This window comes from Symphalangus syndactylus, chromosome 5 (genome assembly GCF_028878055.3).
Source record: "Symphalangus syndactylus isolate Jambi chromosome 5, NHGRI_mSymSyn1-v2.1_pri, whole genome shotgun sequence".
Classification (NCBI taxonomy): Eukaryota; Metazoa; Chordata; class Mammalia; order Primates; family Hylobatidae; genus Symphalangus; species Symphalangus syndactylus.
This window is the reverse complement of record NC_072427.2, coordinates 85,865,199-85,891,675: the sequence shown is the minus strand read 5'-3', so window position 1 is coordinate 85,891,675 and position 26,477 is coordinate 85,865,199. Positions and strand designations below refer to the sequence as shown.

Sequence of the window (26,477 nt, the reverse complement as noted above, 5' to 3'; positions counted from 1 at the left end):
CACAGGATTACAAAGGAAAGCTGACCACCAACTACCAAAACAGAAACAGCAAATCACTGACACAGGAATCTGCCTCTTTATTGACATGCTAAGTAACAAGACGCAGAGGCAGGTCTCATCGCAACCGACTGTGACCACAGAGGACCACAGAGGAGTGATGACAGGGAGCTGTGCTTCTACGCAACTGCAGGAGGGAAGGGCGGTCGGAACAGCCTGCTGGCTTCTAGTGGTCAAATGTGCCACTCACACGATGGCATCTGCTGAAAAAGCTAAAATGTCATTTATAGGTTAGTGAACACATCCGTCTCACAGACCCCAACTAACCTGAGAATTCCAGAGAAAGACCACAGGATGACGGAAGGGAGATCAGAAACAGAGAAGAAAACGTGCCAGAGCTAACCCAAGTCTGCAGAAAAGCCCCCGCCGTGAGGAATCCCAGCTGGGATGACCAGGTGTGCTCCCTGGGGGCAGTGGCCACAGGCTCCTCTGACAATACGACAAAGGGACACACACTGCAGGGCAGGGAAAACACAGAACTTTATTTCAACAGTGATTAGGTTCCACCACACAACAGGGACACCACGGCATTGTTTTTTCATTTAATAAACACAAATGAATAAAAATACTTTATTTTGTCAAGAGACTGCCTCTCCTCCCTCTCCCGATCTCACAGAAGCCTCCATGCAATTGTGTGCCCCTCCAGGGCCTGCACCCACAGACCCCGTCTACTTGCACAAATGACTCTTCTTTACAGAGAGGGCTCCATCTCATTTGCCTGAGAATACTACTTAGGTACAATACCGCTCCTTTCCCCCATCTCCTTCCAAATACGAGTTCTTGCCCTGCGTTCCATTTCTTTTTTTTTTTTTTTTTTTTTGGAGACGGAGTCTCACTCTGTCGCCCAGGCTGGAGTGCAGTGGCGCGATCTCAGCTCACTGCAAGCTCCGCCTCCGGGTTCACGCCATTCCCGTCTCAGTCTCCGGAGTAGCTGGTACTACAGGTGCCCGACACCATACCCGGCTAAGTTTTTGTATTTTTAGTGGAGACAAGGTTTCACCATTAGCCAGGATGGTCTCGATCTCCTGACCTCATGATCCGCCCGCCTCAGTCTCCCAAAGTGCTGGGGTTGCAGGCATGAGCCACGGCACCCAGCCTCCAAATTTTGAATGAGTCCCTTGTGAGAAGGAAAAGAATCTGCTGTCCACAGAAGCCCAACGTGGAGCTACTTCAACCAGAAACTGTCACCCATGACACTCTGTGTGGGTTCAGTCACACAGACCACGATCCATTATGGAAGGGAGGGAGAAAAGGATCACATCAAATCTACTGTATGCCTCGCAGACCATCCCTTATTTCAAAAATAGAAATTCCTATTTAAATGCCGCCTGTGTGCAACAGGCCTAATATTTGCTTCTGCATGTGGCAGATCTGTTATTGCTTACACAGTGGCCTCCTGGCCTGTGCTGCTCAGCTGGCCCTGTTAGAGAACATGGGAATCACATCAAAATCCTAAGTCATAAAATAAGGGCTCTGTCCCCAGCCTGGGCCCAGAGGCCCACATGCCCACCTCCACAGCCCAGTCAAGTGTGGGGATAAGGCACTCCTCTGTGCTCTGAGCTACAGTCCCTTCTGACTTTTGAGTTGCAAAGAATGATTTTGTGCTAATAAATTCCCAGTGCATCCAAAATGTACAAAAACCCTAGAATTTCCAGTTTTTAGATTGGAAAAAAAAAAAATTTCCGTAGATCCAGAAGAAACTTCCATTGAAACTTTAAAGACCTCACCTGCACCTGCTCTAGTAATGCACTAGTTACTAATATGCAAATGTAAATCCTTGATGAGTATGGTCGGGAAAAAACTGTCCTTGTGATCAGCAATAAATTTCTTTTTTTTTTTTTTTTTTTTTTTTTTTTTTTTTGAGACTGAGTCTCGCTCTGTTGCCCAGGCTGGAGTGCAGTGGCAGGACCTCAGCTCACTGCTACCTCTGCCTCCCAGGTTCAAGAGATTCTCCTGCCTCAGCCTCCTGAGTAGCTGAAACTACAGGTGTGCACCACCACGCCCAGCTAATTTTTTGTAATTTTAGTAGACATGGGGTTTCACTGTATTAGCCAGGATGGTCTCAATCTCCTGACCTTGTGATCTACCTGCCTTGGCCTCCCAAAGTGCTGGGATTACAGGCATGAACCACCGCGACTGGCCAATCAGTGATAAATTTCTATCTACCCCATTTCTTATTAATTCACACTTTAAAAAAGCATTTCCTGGAAGTATTTCTAAGTGTGATGGTTTGTAATACATAACAAATGAAAAAGATGTAATTAGATTATAAGAAAAGCATCTGCCTGTAAAATATGAAGGAAGAAAGGAAGTAATGGACTTCTCATGGGGCCCACAGGGAACCAGGAGGGACCCAGAAAGGGTGCCGGGCCCTTCCCCTGTGCTGCAGCTACAGGGCCCCATTTCTTCAGAAGGAGCGTTCTGGGTATTCCATCGTGCCCTGGAAGTCTGGCAGGTACAACCCCCTCAACACTCCAGGGATGGAGGGAATCCACAGGAAGCCATGAACTGCTGGTTTCAGCGGGGAGAGGTAGTGCTGACAGCTCTGATAATCTACCTGAAGCCCTTTGTGAGGAATACTGTAAAACTGCAGTAAGCTGTCAATATTCGACATTAAGTCATCATTTCAGAAGAGAAGCCTGTTTGAAGTGGGAAAGGTTTGAAAAAAAAAAAAAAGATGCTGTGGTTCTTGCAAGTCTGCCTTGTTTGGTACCAGCACAGAGTATCACTGTCACTAAGTGCTCGGGGGAGAATGCTGAGCTGCTTGGCGGTGTGTGTGCGCCTGTGCGAGGCCCGGTCTTACAGTCCCAGAGACTTCTGGACGATCTGCTTGGCAATCTTATAGAACTGCTCCCGGTCATCGCGCCACATTTTGGACGCATCCACGTTAGCTCCACTTTCATCATTGGGCTCTGAAAGAAAAGGGAACACCCTCCATGTAAAAGGGATCTTATACATAAGCAGGCTGGCAAGGTCTCCCATTTATTTAAAACACTGGAGGGGGCTTTCAAGAGCCGTGTCCCAGAAACAAACAAGAACCCGAGAACCGCGTGGGGTCGGTCCCACCTCTAGAGTGCTGGCCACGCAGGTCTCAAAGACAGCCACTCTCATGACTCCTGCGTGAGTATCTGAAGACACCAGGACAAGTCTTGCTGTGAACATGCGACAACCACCTAAGCACAGGCCCACATGGCCTCCCACAGCAGCCCCCTGGGCCACTGCACTTCTGGCACCTGGACAAGCTACACGGGGCCCACCTACTGCTTATTTCACCTTTCTCAAGACACTCTGCAGTGTGGCTTCTCTCTCACAGAGCGCCCTCTCAGCAAAACTGCCCCTCACAGCTCCTACCAAGACAATCCCAAGCAAATGTGCAGCCTAAGGTAGACACCAGACCCCAGGATACCTGACCCACCCCCTAGCCCGCGGCACTGGCAGTCACTGCAGAACTGCAGTTAGGAGGCACGGAGGGAGTAGCCAGGGCCTGCCGGAAGGCAGAAACGAGAGAGACCACCAGAACTGGATGACATGTGCTGAAGCAGCAGCTGTGCAGCGTGGCGGCGGCGGCGCTGCTCAGAATGCACGTGGGGACTGGTTCAGAGCAGAGTTGATGAGGATAAAACCCACAGCTGACATCTGAGGACAGCCTGAGCCACTGCCTTCCTCCCAATCTCCAATCCCCTGGCCTGGCTCCCTCCACTCAGCACATGAAGAGGGTTCCGCCTCAGCCCTCTCAGGATACACACTCGCGTCACAGGCCCCGACGTCACATTCCTCTAGACCCCACTCCACAGCACCCAAGGGCTCTGCAGAGAACAGCTGAGGGGCCTCACTCTGGCATCGACCCCTGGCCCTCTGCTGGGTCTTCTCTTTCCTCTCGGACTCGCCGCCTTCCTTTCCCACACCCTTCCTCCTGCCTGCCCTGGAAGACTCCTCCCTGCTATGCTGTCACCCTCTGCCTCTTCCAGAAATGACCCCACATCTTCACTCCCATGTCTGACCCCCTTTTGTGGATGGAGGCCCCTTGTCCCACACACCTCAAACTATTCCCGAAATCCTGCTGTCTCCTGAACCCAGAGCAGCACCTCTGGTAGACAAAGAACCAGGAGTCCCAGAGCCTGTACCTTCAAGGTCTCCCAAACCCACCCCTTCCTCTTAGCCCTGGGACCACTCAGCCCTTCTCTTTTCTCTCCAGGCTACTGCAACACCACGAAGTCTCTGTTTGTCTTCCATTACACTACTGGTAACTGCTTCAAGGATGGCCCTTCAAAGGCACAGCTCACAGGACGTCACACCCCCAACTCCAATCCCCAGGGTCTGCTGGGGCTCCTCTCCCTGCAGCCTTGGCTCCAGCCAAAATGAGCTGGCAGTGCCCCCATCAAGTCAGCCACCTCCTGCCTCTGGGCCTCAGCCCAGGCTGCTTCCTTTGCCCCAAAACGTCATTCCCTCCCTCCTACCTCATCAACACCTACCTGTCCTAAACACACCCCAGACAGCCCCACCAGGAAGTGGCCCGAGAGTCCCTGCATGTGTCTGATCTCAGAGTGCATCCCACTGGCCTCTAACTGCTGGTAGGCTTGGACAGTTGCCTAGAATGTAGGAACACAGAGTTGGGGTCTTTGTCACACAAAGCTTTACACCCCCAGTCCAGTGTGTGGCATGTAGCAGGTCCTCAATCAACACCTACTGAGGGAAAAAGACGATCAAGGACCAGAGACCAGTTAACTATGGCCGACAATACAACATACGACACCAGGCTGTGCTAGAAGGTATGCTTACAATTGGAAGAGTGTATGCAGATAACATTAAATGGCAATAGCATGTGTAAACTAACTGCAAACGAGTAAAAGTACATTATAAAGACAGGATGACGCAAGGCAGGAGAACACCTGCAGCCTGGGTGTCCACAGCAGCTCCTGCCAGGAGGCTCAGGCCTTACCTGCCAGCATGCTCACCACCGACAGCAGGATCTTCTCCACGCTCTGCACAGGACTCCACCGCTCCGCGCTGCTCTCGTAGCCCATTGGGTCGTCACCTGGCGCGTGGAGGATGGAAATGCAGACTCTCCCATCAGGGTAGACTGCAAGGGTCAGAGGCAGCCAGGTGAGCCCAGGAATGGTGCCCAAGGCGTCGCCGCGCTTGGGCAGGCTCCACAGATAACGAGAACAAGGATTGCAGACACAGCAACCAAGCTGTTTGCACAGCTGGGGCATAGCCTGGGGCCCTGAGTGTCACGCTTCATGTCTGCAGGAATCCTGGTGGGGCCTGCTCACTCACTGACAGGCTCCAGGCTGACCCAGCCAGTTCTAATCAGCTGTAGTAGTCTAATCCACTTTCATATGAATGTTTTTCAAGCAATACATACAAAAAGAGTAAATGAAAGGTTATCTGGCAAATATTTTATCAAAATATCTGATGTGATTAGGATTATTTACAATACTTTTCAGAGCTAGTTCCTTAGATATTTCTAATTCTACCATTAAATCCCTGAACTGGCCTGTGTAAAATATATGTTCACATGGCTACGATAAAGGCAACTGGAATTATTTAAATATCTACAAAAAGAAAGGCACCAGGATTTCTCTTGGTAGCTTACTCTAATAATAAGTAAATTATCATCAGTACAACCTGGAATGTAGGTCCGTGTGTCTAAATCAAATCCCTTTCCACCAAATATCATCATTAAAAAGATACACAAGGTCTGATAAAGAGAAATAAATTTTCAATTCACAGCATGTAATCAGTCCTCTTCTACATATAATTGAGAGGAATTATCAGATGGCTCCGTATATACTCAGATATCCAGTAATCCATCTAGATAGACTCAACTGTAAAATTATAAAGCCATTAAAGTTATAATAATAGAAACAGCAATTTTAAAATACATTTATTTAACTCACCTGAATTAATGAGTTCTGAATTTCATGAAAATTTACAAATGCTAACGGTCATCATTTACCTTCAAACAGTCTTGTCTTTCATACCTGGTCCTATGTGTTTCCACTCATCCATTGTTTCAGTGGTGAACGTTCAGCGGTGAACGCTCTCTACTATCCAGGAACTGAATCACAACTTCTCATTCAAGAAGAGTGGAAGAAACTAGAGGCATACTTGCCCTGGACATCAGGCTGTCCACCTAAGATCCACATCCACAAAATCAGGAAGTTTCCCACTTCTGTGTTGCCTTCTCCAGGAGTTGGTCCCATAGGGTGATACTGCATCCACAGAAGCACCAAAAGCACCTGTGTCCCTGCCACAGCCCCTCCTTCACCAAGTCCCAGCAGTGCCACATCCTAAACCTCTCGTGGATCCACCCACATCTCTTTATCTTTAGTGCCCACATTTAGTTCCCAAGTTGCCGGTGTCTCTACCCTAGACCACTATGGCCGAGGGCCTGCCTGGCTTCCTGCCACCTGTCCTTTGCACTGTACCCAGAGCGAGCCGTCAGAAATCATTCCGGTCATGCCACTCCCTTGGAGTCTTTCAATGGAGTTCCCCCACTCCCAGGAGAAAATATCAAAACCTTCAGTATTGACCAAAAGGCCTGAGGTAGTTTGGCCCCGGCCTTCCTCTCCCGTCACTTCCTGCGCTGGGCCTTTGCACATGTGAAGGGCCACTCCTCCCCAAATCACTCAGGTAACTCCTGCTTCACTCCCTACAGATGGTCCATCCAACCACCACCTCTTTAAGGTGCTGCCTGGAACCTCCTGATGTGACTTTGCGTTTTGTTTGTGTGATTCACCTATCAATGTCCATCCCTGTCCTTGGAATATAAGCTCCTGAAGGTCTATTATTATTTGCTCACCACTGTATAGCAGCAACTTTCAGTAAATGTGTTGAATTGCTTTTATTTACTGACTGTCTAATTTTTATGATATTGGTAGATCTACAGTTCTCAAAGATAATTTTTAAAAAATCAAAATAATCCAATTACACTAAGGCAAAAATTTAAAACTATATTATCTAAGCATTAAAACTAATTACCAGAACATTAAAAATAATAATCAGACAACCTGTAGTACAGTCACATAATGTAATCAGTTTATTGATCATATTTGTCACTAATGCCATGTCACAGGTATTATTCTGAATAATATATGTATCCTCAATACAATCTTAGTATTTTAATTACCTACAATCCTCTTCATAGTTGCATTTTATAGCTAACCAACTTGAAACTGACTACTTCAATTACTCTTACATATCAATTATATTTTTTAACTTTTTATTATGGAGAATTCCAAAAACACACTCAAGTAGACAGCGTATGATGAACCTCCATGTTATCATCTAACTCGGGCTCATGGCCAGTCTCCCTGAAGAAGGCACGCTTCTGAGCATCTCCTGTGCACACAAGACTGAAGTAGCTTTGAGATAAGAAAAGAAGTACCGAATGGTCTCTCTCAGGCGGCCGCCTACTACCTATGTGTACCAATATCTGCAGTAAATGAGAAATCCTAAACGAGGGTTAGGACAGCAAGTCTAACAGCAGACAGCATTTCCACCAGGGAAGTGGCCGGGGGTGGGGGGGCAGTCCTGAAAACCCCTATGGCAAGGATGTAAAAGGAAGAATGTAAAAGGAATGTAAAAGGAAAAAATAAAAACTACAGCTGTTCAGGAATTCCAATTCCTACTACTGGACACATTTTCAAGTAAGCTACAGTACAATTCACTTAAATGACCTTATTTTTTTCCTCCTTTTAAAATTAATATATATTAATTTTAGGGCAAAAAAAGATTTACAAAAAGGAAAAAAAATTTCAATCCGAAAAAAGAATCACTTTTAACATTTTTGTGCTTACTTTTCCAGTTATATATTTACATGTGAATTTATTTTTCAAGAGGAAATTATAACAGTCCTACTGCTTTTCCCAGTCAATATAACACAAATATTACTTTGTATCATTGATTCTTATTTTAGATCATTTTAAAAATCTACATCACATTCTAACATATATGATATAGTTTGGCTGTGTCCCCACCCCAAATCTCATCTTGAACTGTAGCTCCCATAATTCCCACGTCATGGGAGGGACCCAGTGGGAAGTACTGAATCATGGAGGCACATCTTTCCCATGCTGTTCTCATGATAGTGTATAGGTCTCACGAGATCTGATGGTTCTGTAAAGGGCAGTTCCCCTGCACACACACTCTTGCCTGCTGCCACTAAGATGTGCCTTTGCTTCTCCTTTGCCTTCTGCCATGATTGTGAGGTCTCCCCAGCCATGTGGAACTGTGAGTCCATTAAATCTCTTTCCTTTATAAATTACCCAGACTTGAATATGTCTTTATTAGCAGTGTGACAACACACTAATACAATATATAACTTAATTTATCCTTGTGTTAAAAACCTAGGTTAAGTCAAAATTTTCACCATTACAAATAACACTATGACAAAGATTAGCATAACCCCTTCTGAGCACACACCAATGTGTAAAACTTCCTCCCCGGTGAAGTAGGTGGCTGGGTCAAATGGTATCCAGTTTTAGGTGCCTGTTGTCTTTTATCTACATTAAACTGACCTTCAAAATTGAAATCATGTGCTTAATACCACCATGCTTACTTGGCTGAATTTCAAAACATAAGAAGTGTTTTCTAAAGATCTACATCATAGACATATAGAATATACCACATTTCAGGTGGCTGATAATATTATCTCCGTACCTATCCTGGTACCACAAAAACTACTTCCAAAAGCACTTACTGTTGGGATGAAACATCTCACAGGTAAATCTCATCTTTGGGGGACTTAACGGGTAATCAAGTGGGAAACTCAGGATGGCAGGAAAAACGCCAAACTCAAAGCAGGTGTCTTCTGGGCCCCTAGAAGATATAAAATATGTAGACTGAACTTCGAAGTACATTTTTCAACGTTGAACACAATTGACAAATGGGTTAAGAACATTTTTACCACTTTAAAAATGCACATGAGGCCGGGTGCGGTGGCCCACGCCTGTAATCCCAGCACTTTGGGAGGCCAAGACGGGCAGATCATCTGAGGTCAGGAGTTCGAGACCAGCCTGGCCAACATGGTGAAACCCTGTCTCTACTGAAAATATAAAAATTAGCTGGGTGTAGTGGCACATGCCTGTAATCCCAGCTACTTGGGAGGCTGAGGCAGGACAATCATCTGAGCCCGGGAGGTGGAGGTTGCAGTGAGCCAAGATCTTGCCACTGCACTCAAGCCTGGGTGACAGAGCGAGACTCTGTCTCAAAAAATAAGCAAAAATAAAAATAAATAATAAAAATGCACACGAAAATATTATCTAAGTAACAATGAATTGGTACTTTTTTCTCAATGGAAAGCAATGTCTCATTCTCCTGTTTCAATCTGGTCTAAATCTTAGGTACAAGTACAAAGACTGAATTCCAGGCAGTTTTCACACTTATAAAGGTTAAGAGTCAAGCAGCAGAACCTCTTGATAAGAAGGGGATCAGAGAAAAGAACTAATGTCAATGCTCTAAGATCTGGGATTTTTTTCTGCAGATGTTGTACAATCACATTTTAGGATAAGGGTATGAATTACGGCACAGGGTATAGCAAGATTCCATTGTATTTCAACAGATGAGGGGCTAAGGGTTGTATTTCAAAGGTGATTTTTAATTTTTAAACGTGCCCAAGAAGGCATCTTTGCAACCTTCAAGAAGCAGATGAGGAGCACATGTGATCACTGCTGCATGCTCAGTGAAAGGCTAGGCACACAGGTACCACCACTCCAGGCTGCACCTGCAGGCCCACGTGCTGTGCCTCATCCCACTGATGCAACATTGAAGCAACTCCCCGTCATGGACACAGACACAGGCACGTGAGTCTCCCTGGACCTATACTTTCCTCACGTGTAAATGGAAGAAACAGATGAAACCATTTCAGAAATCCTGCTTAAGGTTTAAAACCCAACAAGTATAAATTAACACTATCTTGACCAACAGTTCAAGGCATGATGGCCACAGGAGAGGAAGAGTGTCAGCCACCATGTCTGTACCTTCACACCAGAGACAAACTCCTCTTCTCCTACAAATCACATTAATAAAACACACATTCGAGGAGTTCTAAAAGATCTTGCACCATCTTTCTTTGATAAGAAAGCAGGACCGCTGAATGACAGTGACAGACACTGAAACAGTGGAAACTGCATTGGGTGTGACTCATCAGATCAATAAATAAGTCAGTAAATCCGTTCTACTTCTATGAACTGAAAGAACAAGTCCCTTCATAAACAGCTCTGCTCCTCTAACAATAAAGGCTAAGGCAGAAAGAACAGTTACGCAGCGGCCAAGGCCTGGATGAGCAGAGGACAGTCCACACCAGACCTACTGCCTTCAGAAAGAATCCAGGATATGGCACAGGAAAAAAATAATTTTAAAAAATATACATTTTTAATCTTCAGTTAAAAAACAGATTTCTTAAAAGTAAAAATTTGTTTTAAAAATCTTAAAATTATCTTGGTTCAGTGAAATTAATAACAACAGATTTGGAAATATTTATCTCTACAATTAAAGGAAAAAGACAAAAATCAAAAAGAAACTGAAGGAAGAGCTTTAGCTTTCACCTGGAGGCGGCACTCAGGGCTGTCGGCAGCAACAGCAGATGCCAACACGGCTCATGGCCCTGGCGGGGCTGATCTGCGGGCAACAGTCAGAAGAGAACAAAGCAGTGATTGCTTCATGGAGACAAGATTTTTCAATCTAAAAGACAAATTTTGATTCTGAAAACTGTCTTTGCTACCTTTTCGGAAGAAGATAGTGAATATGGCCACTTTGTTTTGGGGAGCCGGGGTGGGTGTGGGGGGGTTACTGTGTGACAGTCCCCAGAGCCTCAGCATGACCAGCACAGGGAACGCCACCGAGGGAGGCACGAGCATGAGCTCTTGCTACTGGTAAAACAGCCACGCTGGAGAGGGCAGTGTCCGGATGAGTACCCCCCCACCCCGGCCCACACTGGCACCCAGCGCCCGGCAGCCTGGGGACGCCTCAAGCCTAGGTTACTCTGCTCCCCCTGCAATGGCCTCAACAAACACATTCCTGAAGCCCCACCTTCTCAACACAGGATGGGCACACACCGTGTATCAGAGTGATGCGTGGCCACCCTGAGCCTCCTGTCCAGTACAAGAGCTCATAGCAAACGATAACCGCCACCCATTCACTCTCCACATGCCCTCTGATGAAAGGGCACCAAGGATTGTGGTTTTCATTTTACAGTCAAGCAAGGCTGGAAAATCCAAGGATGAAATGACTTAGTCAAGGTCCTAGATCAATTTAGTATTAGAGTTAAGAGAACACAGTTCAAACTGCGAAATCAGAAGTCAGGCACATAAAGATACTATCTTTAAAAGTAACACTGTTCATATGTCAGGAATGCTTGCCAGCACTCAATATTTCTGGCACCTCTGAGTCTAGAATAAGAAAAAATGTCTGGGTAGTGTTTTTGGAATGAGCCAAATGGTATTTGCTCAATACTTTGATAACAGTTCTTTGTTTCTCATAATAGGGCTTTCTTTTAAAAAAATTTTTTTTAATCCACCGGGTCGTTCCTAGCCTCAGAAGCATGACCAAACATTTCCTGAAGTGCGCCCACATCTTAAATATCAAAGTTATTTGCAAATGCTCCGGTTTACTACTGGTTTGAAACTGGGGTTTCTTTCTCTTTTCTAGAACGCCTGGCGCCCAGACAGGAGGGCAGGTGGGCAGTGGTGTGCAGCAGCATGCCTGACCCTATGGAACATGCCTTCCAGGCAACTCCCGAGCCAGGAGTGGGAGACGCCACAGTGCTGTTTTTGGACAAGTTTTATTGCCATAATCCCAGACAACCTCACTTCTCTTTCACCGAAGATGGCCTTACCTGGGAATCTTCAAAAGAAACAACAAGAACAAGGAGGACGCAAATATATCCAAAGCAAATGTAAATTTTTCAACGCCTGCAAATTATGCTGTCTTATTGATTGAAATCATGACCTAAACTGTTTTGGAGCTGAGCTAAGGACAAGCATTAGATGAAGCATCATAACCACCCTGCACTCTACACAGGAGGCACGCTTGCAACAGCTCAGACTGGTTTGCTGTCTTGTGGGTGATTTTAGATACAAAAGCCAATATTGAAAACACCCACGGCCTACTCCAACTGACTAGCAATTCTCCCGCCTCACAAAGGACAACTGCCTTGTCACTGTCCTCCCCCAGAGCTGTGACCATTCCTCAGCAACAGTGTGGGTCACTTATAATGCCAGTGAAAAGCGACGATCAGCCTCTTCCGTCTTTCCACACTCAACTCAAGGGAGAGATTGTTCTTCTTTGCATTGCCTTTCTAACACTTTTTACTTTCTAGATAACAGAAGCGGCAGGCAGGTCAGAGTGCCTTATGGAGCACCCAGGGCAAGTGGGTGCCCTGAGCTTCGCCAGCAAGCGGTGCTCCAGGAACTGGTGTGCTCGCCACTTCAGCTGCATGCAGGTGCTGGGAAAGCCGACTGCTTTTGCTGCTGTTCTCTTTATCAAGTTTGTCACAGCACATAGACAAAAAGTCTCCAACGCACATGTGATAAAGAATTAAAATCACAGAGAATGCAAACTCATCCATCAGTATTTAAAACCTGAAGTGGATGACTAAGGGACGATGACCCTCCAAAAGCTGGAGCCAGCTGAGCTGGAGACGGGAAGGGCAAACTGCTTCACGGGCACCCTCCACTCTGGGGGAAGGATCCGCACCTCCCTTACACTACAGAATTGACAGAGGGCACCCAGCAGGAAGGGCATGAGGGCGCCTGGCATCTGAGCTTGGGTGCGTCTCCTTCCTTCAGTCCCTGCTCTGCAGTTCAGCAAAAGCTTCTTGCCGATGTCCCCACCCCACTAATGCCCGGGACAGCAGGACCAAGGTGGGCTGCACACACAGCCCCCACACCGGGCACTTTAAAAGCCCTAGGATGCCGGTTCTGCTATGCCAGGTTGTGCTTGTTGCTGTGCCAGGCAGTGAGGAGTTAAACAGAAACTGATCCCAATACCCTCGTAGCAAGAGGACGAGGCTGTAAAAAGCCATGATTTGGGGGAAGTGCCTTCCTGCACTTTCCTCGAGCACTTGGTCTCCACCAGGATGACATATTTGACCCTCACCCCCACAGCAGGGCCCTGGCTCTGGTCTAAACCCAGAGATCCCCTGTGTTTCCTTTCTGTTTTGTGGTGTTCTAGGCACTCCAGGCGATGCTCAGATAGATAACCAATGCTAAGAACTGCTGGGAAGAGAAGGGGGAACATTTCCATTTTATGAAATCGTAGTGGGGCAAACAGAGCTTTTGCTCCATCTAATTATTTTCATAGTTAAACCTGTCCAAAAGGCCGCTACAGCTACACCCTAATTATTTTTTGCAATATAGATGTTTCTTAAAATTTTTAAATCCAATATATTTGAACTATAAAGCATACTAAAAAAGTTCATCAATTATAAGAACTTTACAGTATATTCTAACATAGACAATCACTTTTACAACATAAACTTTGACCTTATTTAACTAGGAAAATAAGTTAGCCTGGCGTGGTGGCGGGCGCCTGTAGTCCCAGCTACTCGGAGAGGCTGAGGCAGGAGAATGGCGTGAACCCGGGAGGCGGAGCTTGCAGTGAGCCGAGATTGTGCCACAGCACTCCAGCCTGGGCGACAGAGCGAGACTCCGTCTCAAAAAAAAAAAAGGAAAATATAAGAATGTTGGAAAGTATTCAAATACAGAAGTATATAAAATAAAAAGCAAATACCTCCCTCACTCCCCCTCCCAAAATCACCTCCTTGAGGTAACCAGAGTTAAGTTTGGTTATTGTTCCAGCTTTTCTCTGTGTGTGTATAAATTCATATACTCTGATCTACAATACTGGATTTCTAAAAATTCAAATGTATCATGGCATTGATGAGAATTTGAAAACAACTAAATAAATGGAGAGACAGTCCATGTTCATGGATTAGAGCACCTCAGTATTGATAGGATGGCAATATCCCTCAAACTTATCTAAAGATTCAGTGTAGTCTCAATCAAAATCCCACCAAGCATTTTGTAGAAATTGACAAGCTGACCCTAAAATGTAATGGAAATGCAATGGCCCAGTAAACAATCTTGAAAAAGAACAAAGTTGGCAGACTTAAATTTCCCAATTTTAAAACTTACCATGAAGCTACAGTAATCAAGACAGTGTAGTAATGGCCTAAGGAGAGGTATTGATCAATGGAATGCAATTCAGAGTCCAAAAATAAATCCTTGCATTTATAGTCAACTGATTTTTGACAAAGGTGCCAAAATTATGCAATGGGGAAAGAACTGTCTTTTCAACAAATGGTGCTGAGACAACTGGGTAACCACATACAAAAGAATGAAACAGACTCCCACCTAACTCCATACATGACACTAACTCAAAATAGATCAAAGGCCTAAATGTAAAAGTGAAAAAACACAAAACTTCTACAAGAAAACATAAGAGAAAATCTTTGTAACCTTGGGTTATATACAACACCAAAAGCATGCTCTATATAAGAAAAAAAATGCAAAATCGCACTTCATCAAAATTAACAACTTTTTAGTTTCAAAAGACTCTATTAAGAAAACAAAATGGAGAGTTGCAGATTGGAAGAAAATATTTAAAAATCCTATGTCTAATGAAGGACTTGTATCAAAATATATTTAAAAAACTCTTATGTCCCACCAACAAGAAAACCACCTAATATAAAAATGGGGAAAAGTTCTGAAGTTCACCAAAGACGATACACGAATGGCCAATAAACCCATTAAGAAATGCTCAACATCATTAGTCTTCAAGGAAATCCAAGTCAAATCTGTAAGGAGACCCCACTTTACACCCACAAGAACAGCTGTTATCAGACAACAGCAGTGTTGGTGTGGAAGTGGAGAAACTGGAATGCTCATACACTGCTGGTGGGAATGCAAAATGGTGAGCTACTCTAGGAAGATAGTCTGACAGTTTCTTAAAACATTAAATGCAAATTTACTCCACACCCCAGCAATTCCACACCTCTGTATCTGGTCTAGAGAAATGAACTCCATGTCCACACAGACAGTGTGACATGACAAGTGTTTACAGCAGCATTGCTCAAAAGAGCCCAAAAGTAGGAAGCCCAAATGTCCATCAACTTGGGAATGGAAAAGGAAGGAGCTGCTGATACATGGTGTAACATGGATGAATCGCAAACATGTTCTGCCAAGTACAAGGAGCCAGGCACAGATGATGAGACAGTGTATGATTCCACACATAGGAAAAGTCAGAAAAGGAAATCTATAGTCAGAGGAAAGAGTAGGGATTGCCTGTGGGTTGGAATGGAAACGGACTGCAAATAGCCATAAGACTCTTTTTGGAAATGTTCTAAAACTGGATTGTGGTGATGAGTACAAAACTCTAGAAATTTACTAAAACCACTAACTTTTATACTTAATGCAGGTAAAACTTACAGTATGTACATTATCTCAATAAAGCTGTTTAGGCTGGGTGCCTTGGCTCCTGCCTGTAATCCCAGCACTTTGGGAGGCTGAGGCAGAAGGATTGCTTGAGGCCAGGAGTTCGAGACCAGCCTGGGAAACAGAGCAAGACCCCATCTCTACAAAGCATTTTAAAAACTAGCTGGGCGCGGTGGTGTGCACCTGTGGTCCCAGCTACTTGTGGGGCTGAGGTGGGAGGATTGTTTGAGCCTGGGAGTTTGAGGCTGCAGTGAGCTGTGATCAGGCCACTGCACTTCAGCCTGGGTGACAGAGCTAGACCATGTCTCCATAAGAAAGGGAGGGGCGGGGAGGGAAGAAAGGAGGGGAGAAAGGAAGGGAGAGAGGAGAGAGGAGAGGAGAGGAAGGAAGGACGGACAGACGGTTCCAGACCTATTATTCTAGAATCTGCCTTTTCCATTTATATTGTGTACATCTTTCCATGCCAGGATGAAAATTCCACCTGAAGTGTTTTACAGCTACGTGGCATTACTCTATATAGATGCTCCATAAATTATGTGGAACAGTGATGTTTCCTTTTTTATTATTACTGCAATGAATGTGGCAATAACTTCTTCATATAGGGATCTTTGTAACACTTTTGTTGAAGAAACTGCTATGGTGAGATTACATACAATACAAATTATAAACACCTATTTTATTATCTCAGGTTTATTTTAGCAAGGCATAATACTGCCAAGAGATGCTCTGTGACAGGCTTCAGTCAACAAGAAACCTGGACATAAAGGGAGGCTACTGTGCCCCGACACTTGCCCCCAGTGTGAGAAGGGCTCCTGGTAGAAGAAGTGGCAGCCTGGGAACCCTCAAGCTGGCTGCCGTGAGCCAGCTGGAGAACCTGAGAGCATCCATCCACCAACTGGGCCCCAAACACATCATTCAGTAAAGGAAGGTCCTTCTTATTTCACCACAGCCTCTAGAACCACTGGTCTGGGGAGGTGACAGCAGTCAGGCATGAACCAAACAAGAAGGTCACCAAGCCAGCTGATTTAGGAATGCTGGGGCAGGACACAGAGGACAGCAAGGGCCAAGGGACTCCACGTCTTGTCCGGCCACTGGGGATGAACAGCTATCAAGGGTTCCTTCTGTCCTACATAAGTGCATCAATGAAAGAGGGCATCCACCCTCTCTGCAGCTACACCCCTGTCACCATGGCTTAGTGGCAATGGGGTCACAGGCCATGGACCCTAGAGCTGGGTAAGACCTGTAACCATCTGTCTAGAAGATGCTGATAAACCTCTCTGTTTTGATCCAAGTAAGTCAAAGAGAGGCAAAGTGACTGGGCCAAGAGCAGCAGGCCATGCTAGCAACCACAGCCACGGTGGCCACATCCCCTGGTGTGCCGCCATCCCAGCCACACTCCATTTGATCCCAGGCTCAGACTCCACCTGTTCTTCCAAGGTAAAGATTTCAGTGCATCTTTGACATGTCTGCATCCTCAGACAAGGGTCCTAATATATAAAAGGCACTTAGATATCTAAAACGACATTTTCTTCACCGGCCCTTAAGGCAATCACAACAGCAAAAACCAACAGCCATTCGACTTCCGTGAGGCAAGCCCGGGTTTTAGAAATACTAGGGTAGAGAGGCGGCCCTGGAAGCCATCAAAGAATAAAGAGAAAAAGACGAAACTTATCACCAAGGAGCAAAGACTTAGCCAGATGTCTGCCAAAATAGCAGGGTGAGACAAATCTATGGGAGGACAGTTAATTCCCTAATAGGCGTTCTAAGTGCACTTGTAAACGGCCTCTTGTTTGTGAAGGGTCTGGAACAGAACCAAAACCCACAAACTCACCAGGATCTTCAAGCAGGGGAATTCCAAACTAATGCAAAAAGCCTTGTTCAAACACAAAAGTGCTCTACCTAAAAATAGTTCTAATTACTTTTTAAGACAGGTTTTCAAAATATTGGTTTAATTTTATACTGTTTATTTAAAATTCGTAATAGTTACCCTAATCAATTTTTAACAATGAACATTTTTTTAAAACCACACTGGACGGCTCAAGTGTTCCTTTAATGAGCTTCCAAATAGGCCTACTGAGGAGCCAACATCCCCCAAATACTGCAGACCCGACAGGCGCCTTCAACCTCTACACATAAGACAGGCCTCCCGCCACTCTGCCCCGCTGGCATGAGTGCAGGTGCGCCTGCGTTAACACATGAAACAAGCAGGTTACACATCAGTTCATGTATATGATCTCCTGCTTCTACAGAAATAAAAAGAGCTGCCCCAATATAAGTACACAGCCCCACAGTCCACTAATGAGGACAGCCCAGACTGTGGGACTCGCCACCCATCTCATAACTGCCTTGGGGGCCACATTACACACAAACACAGATTCCAGAAACCTTCAGACACAGAAAAAACGTGTGCCATAGGCCCAAGCAATTAGGATATTACAAATGATCAGGAAATGGCAGGCGTGCTGTACCATCTGAATAGCGTTTGATGATTTTTTTAAAAACATTTTGTTTATCCAAAATACTAATTTTCATATCAATTTAACCTCCACAGACAACACTTAGCTGCAATCTGTTTCTCAGACCAACCCATAGAGCATTAAGAATTAATGTGATCCAAGCAACTGGCAAATTCCAAAAGCATAATGAAGTTTAAGGTCACATCAAGCCAGAGCTCACACTTCTTTCACGGCCCTCACTTTTCTGGTCCTTGCCCTCTAGAGCACTTCTCAATGCAACAAAATCCAACCCGAGACCTTGCTGCAAATTAAAAGACCTCACTAATGAGAAAACAGACTGGGCTTGGCGCGGTGGCTCACACCTGTTATCCCAGCACTTTGGGAGGCCAAGGCAGGCGGAACACCTGAGGTCAAGAGTTGGAGACCAGCCTGGCCGACATGGGGAAACCCTGTCTCTACTAAAAATACGAAAATTAGCTGGGCACGGTGGCAGGTATCTGTAATCCCAGCTACTAGGGAGGCTGTGGAAGAATCACTTGAACCCAAGGGGCAGAAGTTGCAGTGAGCCAAGGTCATGCCACTGCACTCCAGCCTGGGCAACAAGAGCGAAACTCCATCTCAAAAAAAAAGAAAGAAAATGAAAAGAAAGAAAACAGAGACTGATTACAAATTTCAACTTCCTGGCCGGGCACGGTGGCTCATGCCTATAATCCCAGCACTTTGGGAGGCCGAGGCAGGGGGATCACATGAGGTCAGGAGTTCAAGAACAAATTTTGACTTCCTAAATTTTATTTAACCTCACTTTGCTGAAAATACACTAAGAATGGCCAAAAATTGCACATCTAAGGTAGAAAGAAGAAAAAGCAAAGTGAGTCAAGGCCACAGAACACTCTAAAATCAGGGGTCCATGTGTTTCTCTTTCCAAGCAACGTCACCCTAAGTGTAATGCCATGAATCCCAGAACCACACTGCTCACTTACTAAGCCATGTCTTGGGTCAGAAAGAATGCAAGGCCAACAAGCCCAGACAAGGCAACAGAAAAAGGAGAAGCAGCACAGGAAGATACGAAGTGGGAGGAAAGGAGAAGAAAAAGAAGTCCTGGCCCAAAGCAGGGCAGGCGAGGCTGCGCTAACATGCCTGGCATGGTCAGACACATCTTTGAGGACCCTTTTCTCATTAAAATTTCAGACACATCTTTGAGGACCTTTTTCTCATTAAAATTTCAGACCTGTAGGGACTACTTTTGGAAGCCAAAGCCACCTACACCATTTGAGGTTATTTTAACCACGATCATACAACATTCCAAAATTACCACCTTAAAACTCTCAAATATATAATACATATATTACATAATTATAACTAAACCTTTGATTGGCTCTAAGGAAACACTCGGTTCTTTTGGATCAACACTCAGGTTCTCTGCTTTCAGACCAGCAGCCTAGACGAGAGCTGGGCATTACTGGAGAACTTAGTCTTTTTTCCAGCTGATGCTTTTGGGCATAGTCACACTGGCTGATGTGATTCTTACATCTGACTCCCAGCAAAGCCCTAAAAACTAGTACACCTAAGATTAACTTACATGATCAATGCCTCCCATTCAAAAAAATTCTCTTCATTCATGGGGCCTGTAGGGTGAGAAAAAATTTCACAACATTTTAACTTTGAAGGAACTTTGGCAATTAAAAGTAAATTATAAGGAAGTTAACTTTGGTACCTTACCTGCTACAATTCCTTCCGGAGGATTCAGTGTTAATTCTATAAAATTAATAAGTAAAACCATTACCAAACAGAATAAATGTTACATTGTCATTTTAACAAAACACCTTTACAAAATATATAAGCCTATAAACCATAGAATATGCATATTAACAAGTGAAAATTCTGTTTGCCCAAAGTGAATACCTAGTACAATAACGGTTCTGATAAAGACTACACAAACAGTTTTTTGTTTTTTTTTTGAGACAGAGTCTCACTCTGTCGCCCAGGCTGAAGTGCAGTGGTGCGATCTCAGCTCACTGCAAGCTCTGCCTCCCGGGTTCATGCCATTCTCCTGCCTCAGCCTCCCAAGTAGCTGGGACTACAGGCACCCACCACCACGCCCAGCTAATTTTTTGTATTTTTAGTAGAGACAGGGTTTCACCGTGTTAGCCAGCATGGTCTAGATCTCCTGACCTCGTGATCCACCAGCCTCGGCCTCCCAAAGTGCTGGGATTACAGGCATGAGCCACCGCGCCGGCCCAAATAGTTCTTTATACCAACAAAACATAGACTTTTCATTTTTGTTTTTACAAATGCAAAAGCAAACATAAGGGGTAAACTGTCTTTCCAAACTGTTCCTGCTGGTTACTTTGTTGTTTAGTTTTGAGACAGGGTCTCACTCTGGTTGCCCAGGCTGGAGTGCAGTGGGCAGAGTACTGGGGAAATTAATAAAACAGTAAGCAAACATACAGAAAAAAAAAAAAATCAATGAAACCAAAAGGTGGTTCTTTGAAGAGACAGAAAATTAATAAATCCTTGCCAAATAAATATAAGGTATAAGGACTGAAAAAGAAATAAAACTCATTATTCACAGATGCTATATCCATATACACAGGAAAGCCCAAAAGAATCTAAAGATAATTAGTAAAAGTGAGTTTGGCACAGTTGCTGAATATGAGGTGTGTGTGTATATATATATATATATATAGAGAGAGAGAGAGAGATATAAAGAGATATATATACAAAGATATATAAAGAGATATATATATAAAGATACATAGAGAGACATATATATAAAGATATATATATAAAGAGACATATATATAAAGATATATATAAAGAGATATATATAAAGATATATAAAGAGATATATATAAAGATATATATAAAGAGATATATATATAAAGATATATATATATAAAGATATATATAAAGAGATATATATATAAAGATATATATATAAAGATATATAAAAATGCAAACAATCAAGAATAGCCAAGACACTATCTTTAAAAAGAATAAACAGAGGGCCGGGCGCGGTGGCTCACACCTGTAATCCCAGCATTTTGGAAGGCCGAGGCGGGTGGATCACCTGAGGTCAGGAGTTCGAGACCAGCCTGGCCAACAGGGCAAAACCCCGTCTCTACTAAAAATAGAAAAATTAGCCGGGCGTGGTGGCATGCACCTGTAGTCCCAGCTACTTGGGAGGCTGAGGCAGGAGAATCACTTGAACCCGGGAGGTGGAGGTTGCAGTGAGCGGAGATCATGCCACTGCACTCCAGCCTGGGCGACAGAGCAAGACTCCATCTCAAAAAAAAAAAAAAAAACAGAAAGCTTCATCTATGAGTTACCAAGCCTTCCTTACAGAGCTATGGAAATTAAGGCAACGGAGCACTGGCTCAAAGTTAAATTGAACAACGGGGCAGAAGAGAGAACCCAGAAGCATACCTGTGCCAACATAGACCCTGACTCGAGGGAACACAGAGCTATGGCCCAGAGGCAAAGGGCAGTCTTTTCCATGAATGACGCTCATCTCTAAGACAAAAAAAAAATCAAACTTTCCCCATCTCACACCACATATAAAAATCAAAATAGGTAAGAAGAAAAATGGAGGCAGAGTTGAACAGAGCCACTGCCAGAGTCAACACTCTGTGGTCCAAACGCCTGTGTCCCCCAAAAATTCCTATGTTGAATCCTAATGTATGTGGTATTGGGAGGTGGGGCCTTTGGGAGGAGATTAGGTCAGGAGGGCAGAACTCTCACGAATGGAGTTAGTGCCTTTGTAAGAAGAAACGAGAGGTTTGCCTCTTGGCCATGTAAGGGCACAAGGAGAAGACAGTCATCTGCAAACCACGAAGACAGCCCTCACTGGACTTCCCAGCCTCCAGGATTGGGAGCAATAAATGTTTGTTGTTTAAGCTCCCTGGTCTTTGGTATTTTTTTACAGCAGCCTGAACTGACTAAAACAGACGGCAAATAAGCACATGAGAAAATGCTCAACAGTGTGAATCATAAGGTAATGCAAATTAAAACCACAATAAGATACACCTCAATAGCTTCAGCATTATCAATATCTTTAGTCACAAAAGAATGGCCAAAAGCAAAGACTTAAACTGCCGGCAGGCTTAGCAAGTAGATCTCTCATGCACCACTAATGGGAATGCAAAATGGTTTGGTTACCCTTTGGGAAAGAAGTTTGACCATTTCTACTAAAATTAAATATATACTGACCCTAAGACCCAGCAATTGTACTGGGTCTTATGTTGCCATAGACTTTTGTGTGAATGTTCATAGTAGCTAAATTTGTAATAGCCCCAAACTGGAAACAACCCAAATGTCCATTGATATGGTTTGGCTTTGTGTCCCCACCCAAATGTCATCTTGAATTGTAATCTCCAGGTGTTGAGGGAGGAACCTAGTGGGAGGTGACTGGATCATGGGGGCAATTTCCTCCATGCTGTTCTCATGACAGTGAGTTCTCATGAGATCTGGTGGTTTTATAAGTGTTCGAAAGTTCCTCCCTCACTCTTCTCTCTTTCTTGCCACCTTGTGAAGAAGGTGCTTGCTTTGCCTTCGGCTTCTGTCATGATAAGTTTCCTGAGGCCTCCCTAGCCATGTGGAACTGTGAGTCAATTAAACCTCTTTCCTTTATAAATTACCCAGTCTCAGGGAAGTTCTTATAGGAGTGTGAAAACAGACGAATACAGTAAATTGGTATCAGGGGTACTGCTATGAAGATAACCTGAAAATGTGGACGCAACTTCGGAGCTGGGTAGCAGACAGAGGTTGGAACAGTTTGGAGGGCTTAGAAGAAGGAAGATGTGGGAAAGTCTGGAACTTCCTAGAGACTTGCTGAATGCTTTTGACCAAAATGCTGATAGTGACATGGACAATGAAGCCCAGGCTGAGGTGGTCTGAAAAAAGACATGAGGAACTTCTTGGGAACTGAAGCAAAGGTCACTCTTGCTATGTTTCAACAAAGAGAATGCTGAGATTTTGCCCCTGCCCTAGAGATCTGTGGAACTTTGAACTTGAGAGAGATGATCTGAAATTGGACCTTGTGTTTAAAAGGAAAGCAGGGAATAAAAGTTTGAAAACTTTGCAGCATGACGGTGCAATAAAAAAGAAAAACCCATTTTCTGGAGAGAAATTCAAGGCAGCTGCAGAAATTCACATAAGTAACAAGAAGCCAAATATTAATCGCCAAGACAATGGGGTAAATGTCTCCAGAGCAGCAGCCCCTTCCATCACAAGCAGGGAGGCCTAGGAGGGAAAAATGGTTTTGTGGGCCAGGCTCAGCCCCGCCGCTACTCTGTGCAGCCTTGGTACTTGATGCCCTGTGTCCCAGCTGTTCCAGCTCCAGTCATGGCTAAAAGGGGCCAAGGTACAGCTCAGGCTGTTGCTTCAGAGGGTGCAAACCCCAAGCCTTGGCAGCTTCCACATGGTTTTGGGCCTGTGGGTGCAAAGAATTCAGTAACTGATGTTTGGGAACCTTCACCTACATTTCAGAGGATGTATGGAAATGCCCGGATGTCCAGACAGAAATCTGCTGCAGGGGCAGGGCCCTCATGGAGAACCTCTGCTAGGGCACTGCAGAAGGGAAATGTGGGGTTGGAGCTCCCAGAGTCTCCACTGGGGCACTGCCTAGTGGTGCTGTGAGAAGAGGACAACCATCCTCCAGACCCCAGAACAGTAGATCCACCAAGAGCTTTGCACTGTGCACCTAGAAAAGCCGAAGACACTCAATGCCCACCATGAAAGTAGCTGAAGGGGGTGGGTGCAGGAGGGCTGTACCCTACAAAGCCACAGGGGTGGAGCTGCCCAAGACCATGAAAGCCACTCCCTGTATCAGTGTGCCCTGGATGTGAGACACGGGGTCACAAAGGAGACCATTTTGAGCTTTAAGATTCAATGACTGCCCAGCCGGATTTCAGACTTGCATGGGAGCCTGTAGCCCTTTGTTCTGGCCAATTTCTTCCACTGGAAATGGGAGTATTTATCCAATGCCTGTATTTCCATTGTATCTTGAAAGTAACTAACTTGCTTTTGATTTTACAGGCTGCTAGGCAGAAGGGACTTACCTTGTCACAGATGAGACTTTGGACTTGGACTTTTGAGTTAATGACGAAATGAATTAAGACTTTGGGGGCCTTGCTGGGAAGGCATGATTTGTTTTGAAATGGAATGGTTTTGAAAGGAACATGAGATTTGGGAGGGGTCGGGGGAGAAATGATATGGTTTGGCTTTGTGTCCCTACCCAAATCTCACCTTGACTTGTAATCCCCAAAGTGTTGAGCAAGGAACCTGGTAGGAGGTGACTGGATCATGGGGGCAGTTTCCCTCATGCTGTTCTCCTGATAGCGAGTTCTCAAGAGATCTGATGGTTCTATAAGTGTGTGGCAAGTTCTTTCTTGGCTTGCTCTTCTCTCTCCTGCTCTTCTCTCTCCTACCGCCTTGAGAAGGGGTCTGTTTCCCCTTCTTCCATGATTATAAATTTCCTGAGGCCTTGCCATTTATGCAGAACTGTGAGTCAACTAAACCTCTTTCCTTTAAAATTACCCAGTCTCAGGTAGTATCTTTGTAGCAGTATAAGAACGGGCTAATATATCGATTAACCATTTAATGAACCCACAACCTTGTGTAGAACAAGGCCTACCCAAGGAAAAGTTATTTCACTCAAAATGCCACTAAAACCTGCTGAGAAGCCCTGATCCAGGGAACAGAGGTCCTGAAGAGACCTAAGTGCTGTCACAAGGGTGTGCTGACACCCAGAAGTGAGAGGAGGCAGAGTGGCAAGGAGGGGCCAGCAAGGCAAGCCAAAGGCAAGTGCTGGCCCCAAGGGCCAAGTGCATTAAACATTTCAGGGGCGGATGGGAACTGAATGTGAATGAGGTCAAGTACCAAGCCGACTAAGACCTTGGATTTCACAAGACACACCCTGATGGTCTCCCTCTGTGTCTCTTCATGTGGAGCAGATCAGGAGAAATAACCACAGAACCTAATTTGCCAGGCTTCCTACACCCAGTCATCTAAAATCTAGTCCCATTCTTGTGTCTCGAGCCAAACCGCCTAATTATAAGAAAAAAATAACAGATTAAGGCAGACAGACTGTAAACTGCTAAGCAGGTGGGGTGCGGGAGAAACACAATGTCAGTGGGCAACTAAGTAGAGGCCTGGCAGCAGAACACACAAGTTTTACAAATCACTTTCGTGGGACCATGAAGAAGAGCTCGTACCAAAGAGAGCTGGCTTTATTCTTCATCTGGAGTTCCCCTTTGGCACTCCCCTGTGTGACACCCTCCCTTAGGGAGGGGAAAGGGTGGTCTAAAAACTGCAGCTCCAGACCTGCTCCTGGCAATGCAGGCTCTGCACACAGACCTGCCCGGGTGTGTGCTTGCCTTCCCGCCAGCTTTGTTATTCAACAGTGACCTCTACTGGTCAATAAAGAATTACAGCAAATGAGTTCAGAGGCTGGAGGGAATGGTTCTGGACACTTGATTTTTTCCATTTTGTTTTTTGCTTCCAAAGCATATACGTGCGTACACAAAATAATATACAGTTTCACGTTTACTGATAAGAAACAAGTTCAAAAAAAGAGACGAATCTTAGTATCAGGGAAATTTTCAGAGGCCATTCCTTGCCACTTAAAATGGCTTAACAAATAGCTACCACACAAAGTGAAATATAAATTTAACCTTTGACCCAGCAATTCCATTTCTAGGAATCCATCCCACAGATAACATTGGTGAAGATAAAAGATGTATACACAGGCTATTCATTTCAGGACTATTTGTAAAAATAAAAAGAAATTAAAAAGGACTCGAGTGTCTATCAACAGAGGACTAGTCAAATTATGATACATATACCAGTGGGGTACTTTGCAGCTATAAATACCTCTACCTGCTAGTACAGAACAAACTTCAGGACATATTACATGAAAAAAAACAAGGTGGAGAAAAGTGTGTAACTAGGGCCTTTAATGAGGTAATTAAAATTAATGTGGTCATTAGGGTGGACCTTAATCCAATCTGACTAATGTCCTTTTAAGAAGAGATGAGGACACAGGCATAGAGGACAGGGCCTCAGAAGAAACCAGCCCTGCCCTATCATTGATCTTGGACTTCCAGCCTCCAGGACTATGAGGAAATACATTTCTGTTGTTAAAGCCGCGCCCAGCCTGTGTGGTAGAGCAGCCCTAGCAAACACAGTGCTGAAACAACTGCACTGACATTCACAAATAATTTACAAATAAACCTTGGCCTTTATGTCACACCATATGGAAAACTTTGATATGGATCCTAAACCTAAATATAAGAGCTGAAACTATAAAACATCTTTCAGAAATCATAGGAGTCCTTCCTTCCTTCCTTCCTTTTCCTTCCTTCCTTCTTTCCTTCCTTCTTTCCTTCCTTCTTTCCTTCCTTCTTTCCTTCCTTCCTTCCTTCTTTCCTTCCTTCCTTCTTTCCTTCCTTCTTTCTTTTCCCTTCCTTCCTTCCTTCCTTTCCTTCCTTCCTTCCCTTTCCTTCTTTCCTTCTTTTTCTCTCTCTCT

General features: G+C 44.6%; 1 protein-coding gene across 5 annotated transcripts in view; it reads right to left on the bottom strand.

Annotated features, from left to right (window-relative positions):
• Positions 1-519: 519 nt before the first annotated feature.
• UBE2G2 (ubiquitin conjugating enzyme E2 G2) overlaps positions 520-26,477 on the bottom strand; it is a 38,912-nt gene continuing 12,954 nt past the window's right edge. For 3 of the 5 annotated variants that reach the window (XM_055279921.2, XM_055279923.2, XM_055279922.2), the window contains exons 2-6: positions 19,670-19,705; positions 19,530-19,575; positions 8,762-8,880; positions 4,997-5,137; positions 520-2,969 (exon numbers count right to left, since the gene is read on the bottom strand). In XM_055279921.2, the coding sequence (XP_055135896.1) occupies positions 2,857-2,969; positions 4,997-5,137; positions 8,762-8,880; positions 19,530-19,575; positions 19,670-19,705 (455 nt within the window). In that variant the 3' untranslated portion in view covers positions 520-2,856. Of the gene's footprint in view, positions 2,970-4,996; positions 5,138-8,761; positions 8,881-10,607; positions 10,681-19,529; positions 19,576-19,669; positions 19,706-26,477 lie in introns of those variants that run through there. The other 2 variants (XM_063640503.1, XM_055279925.2) reach the window with 2 other exon arrangements.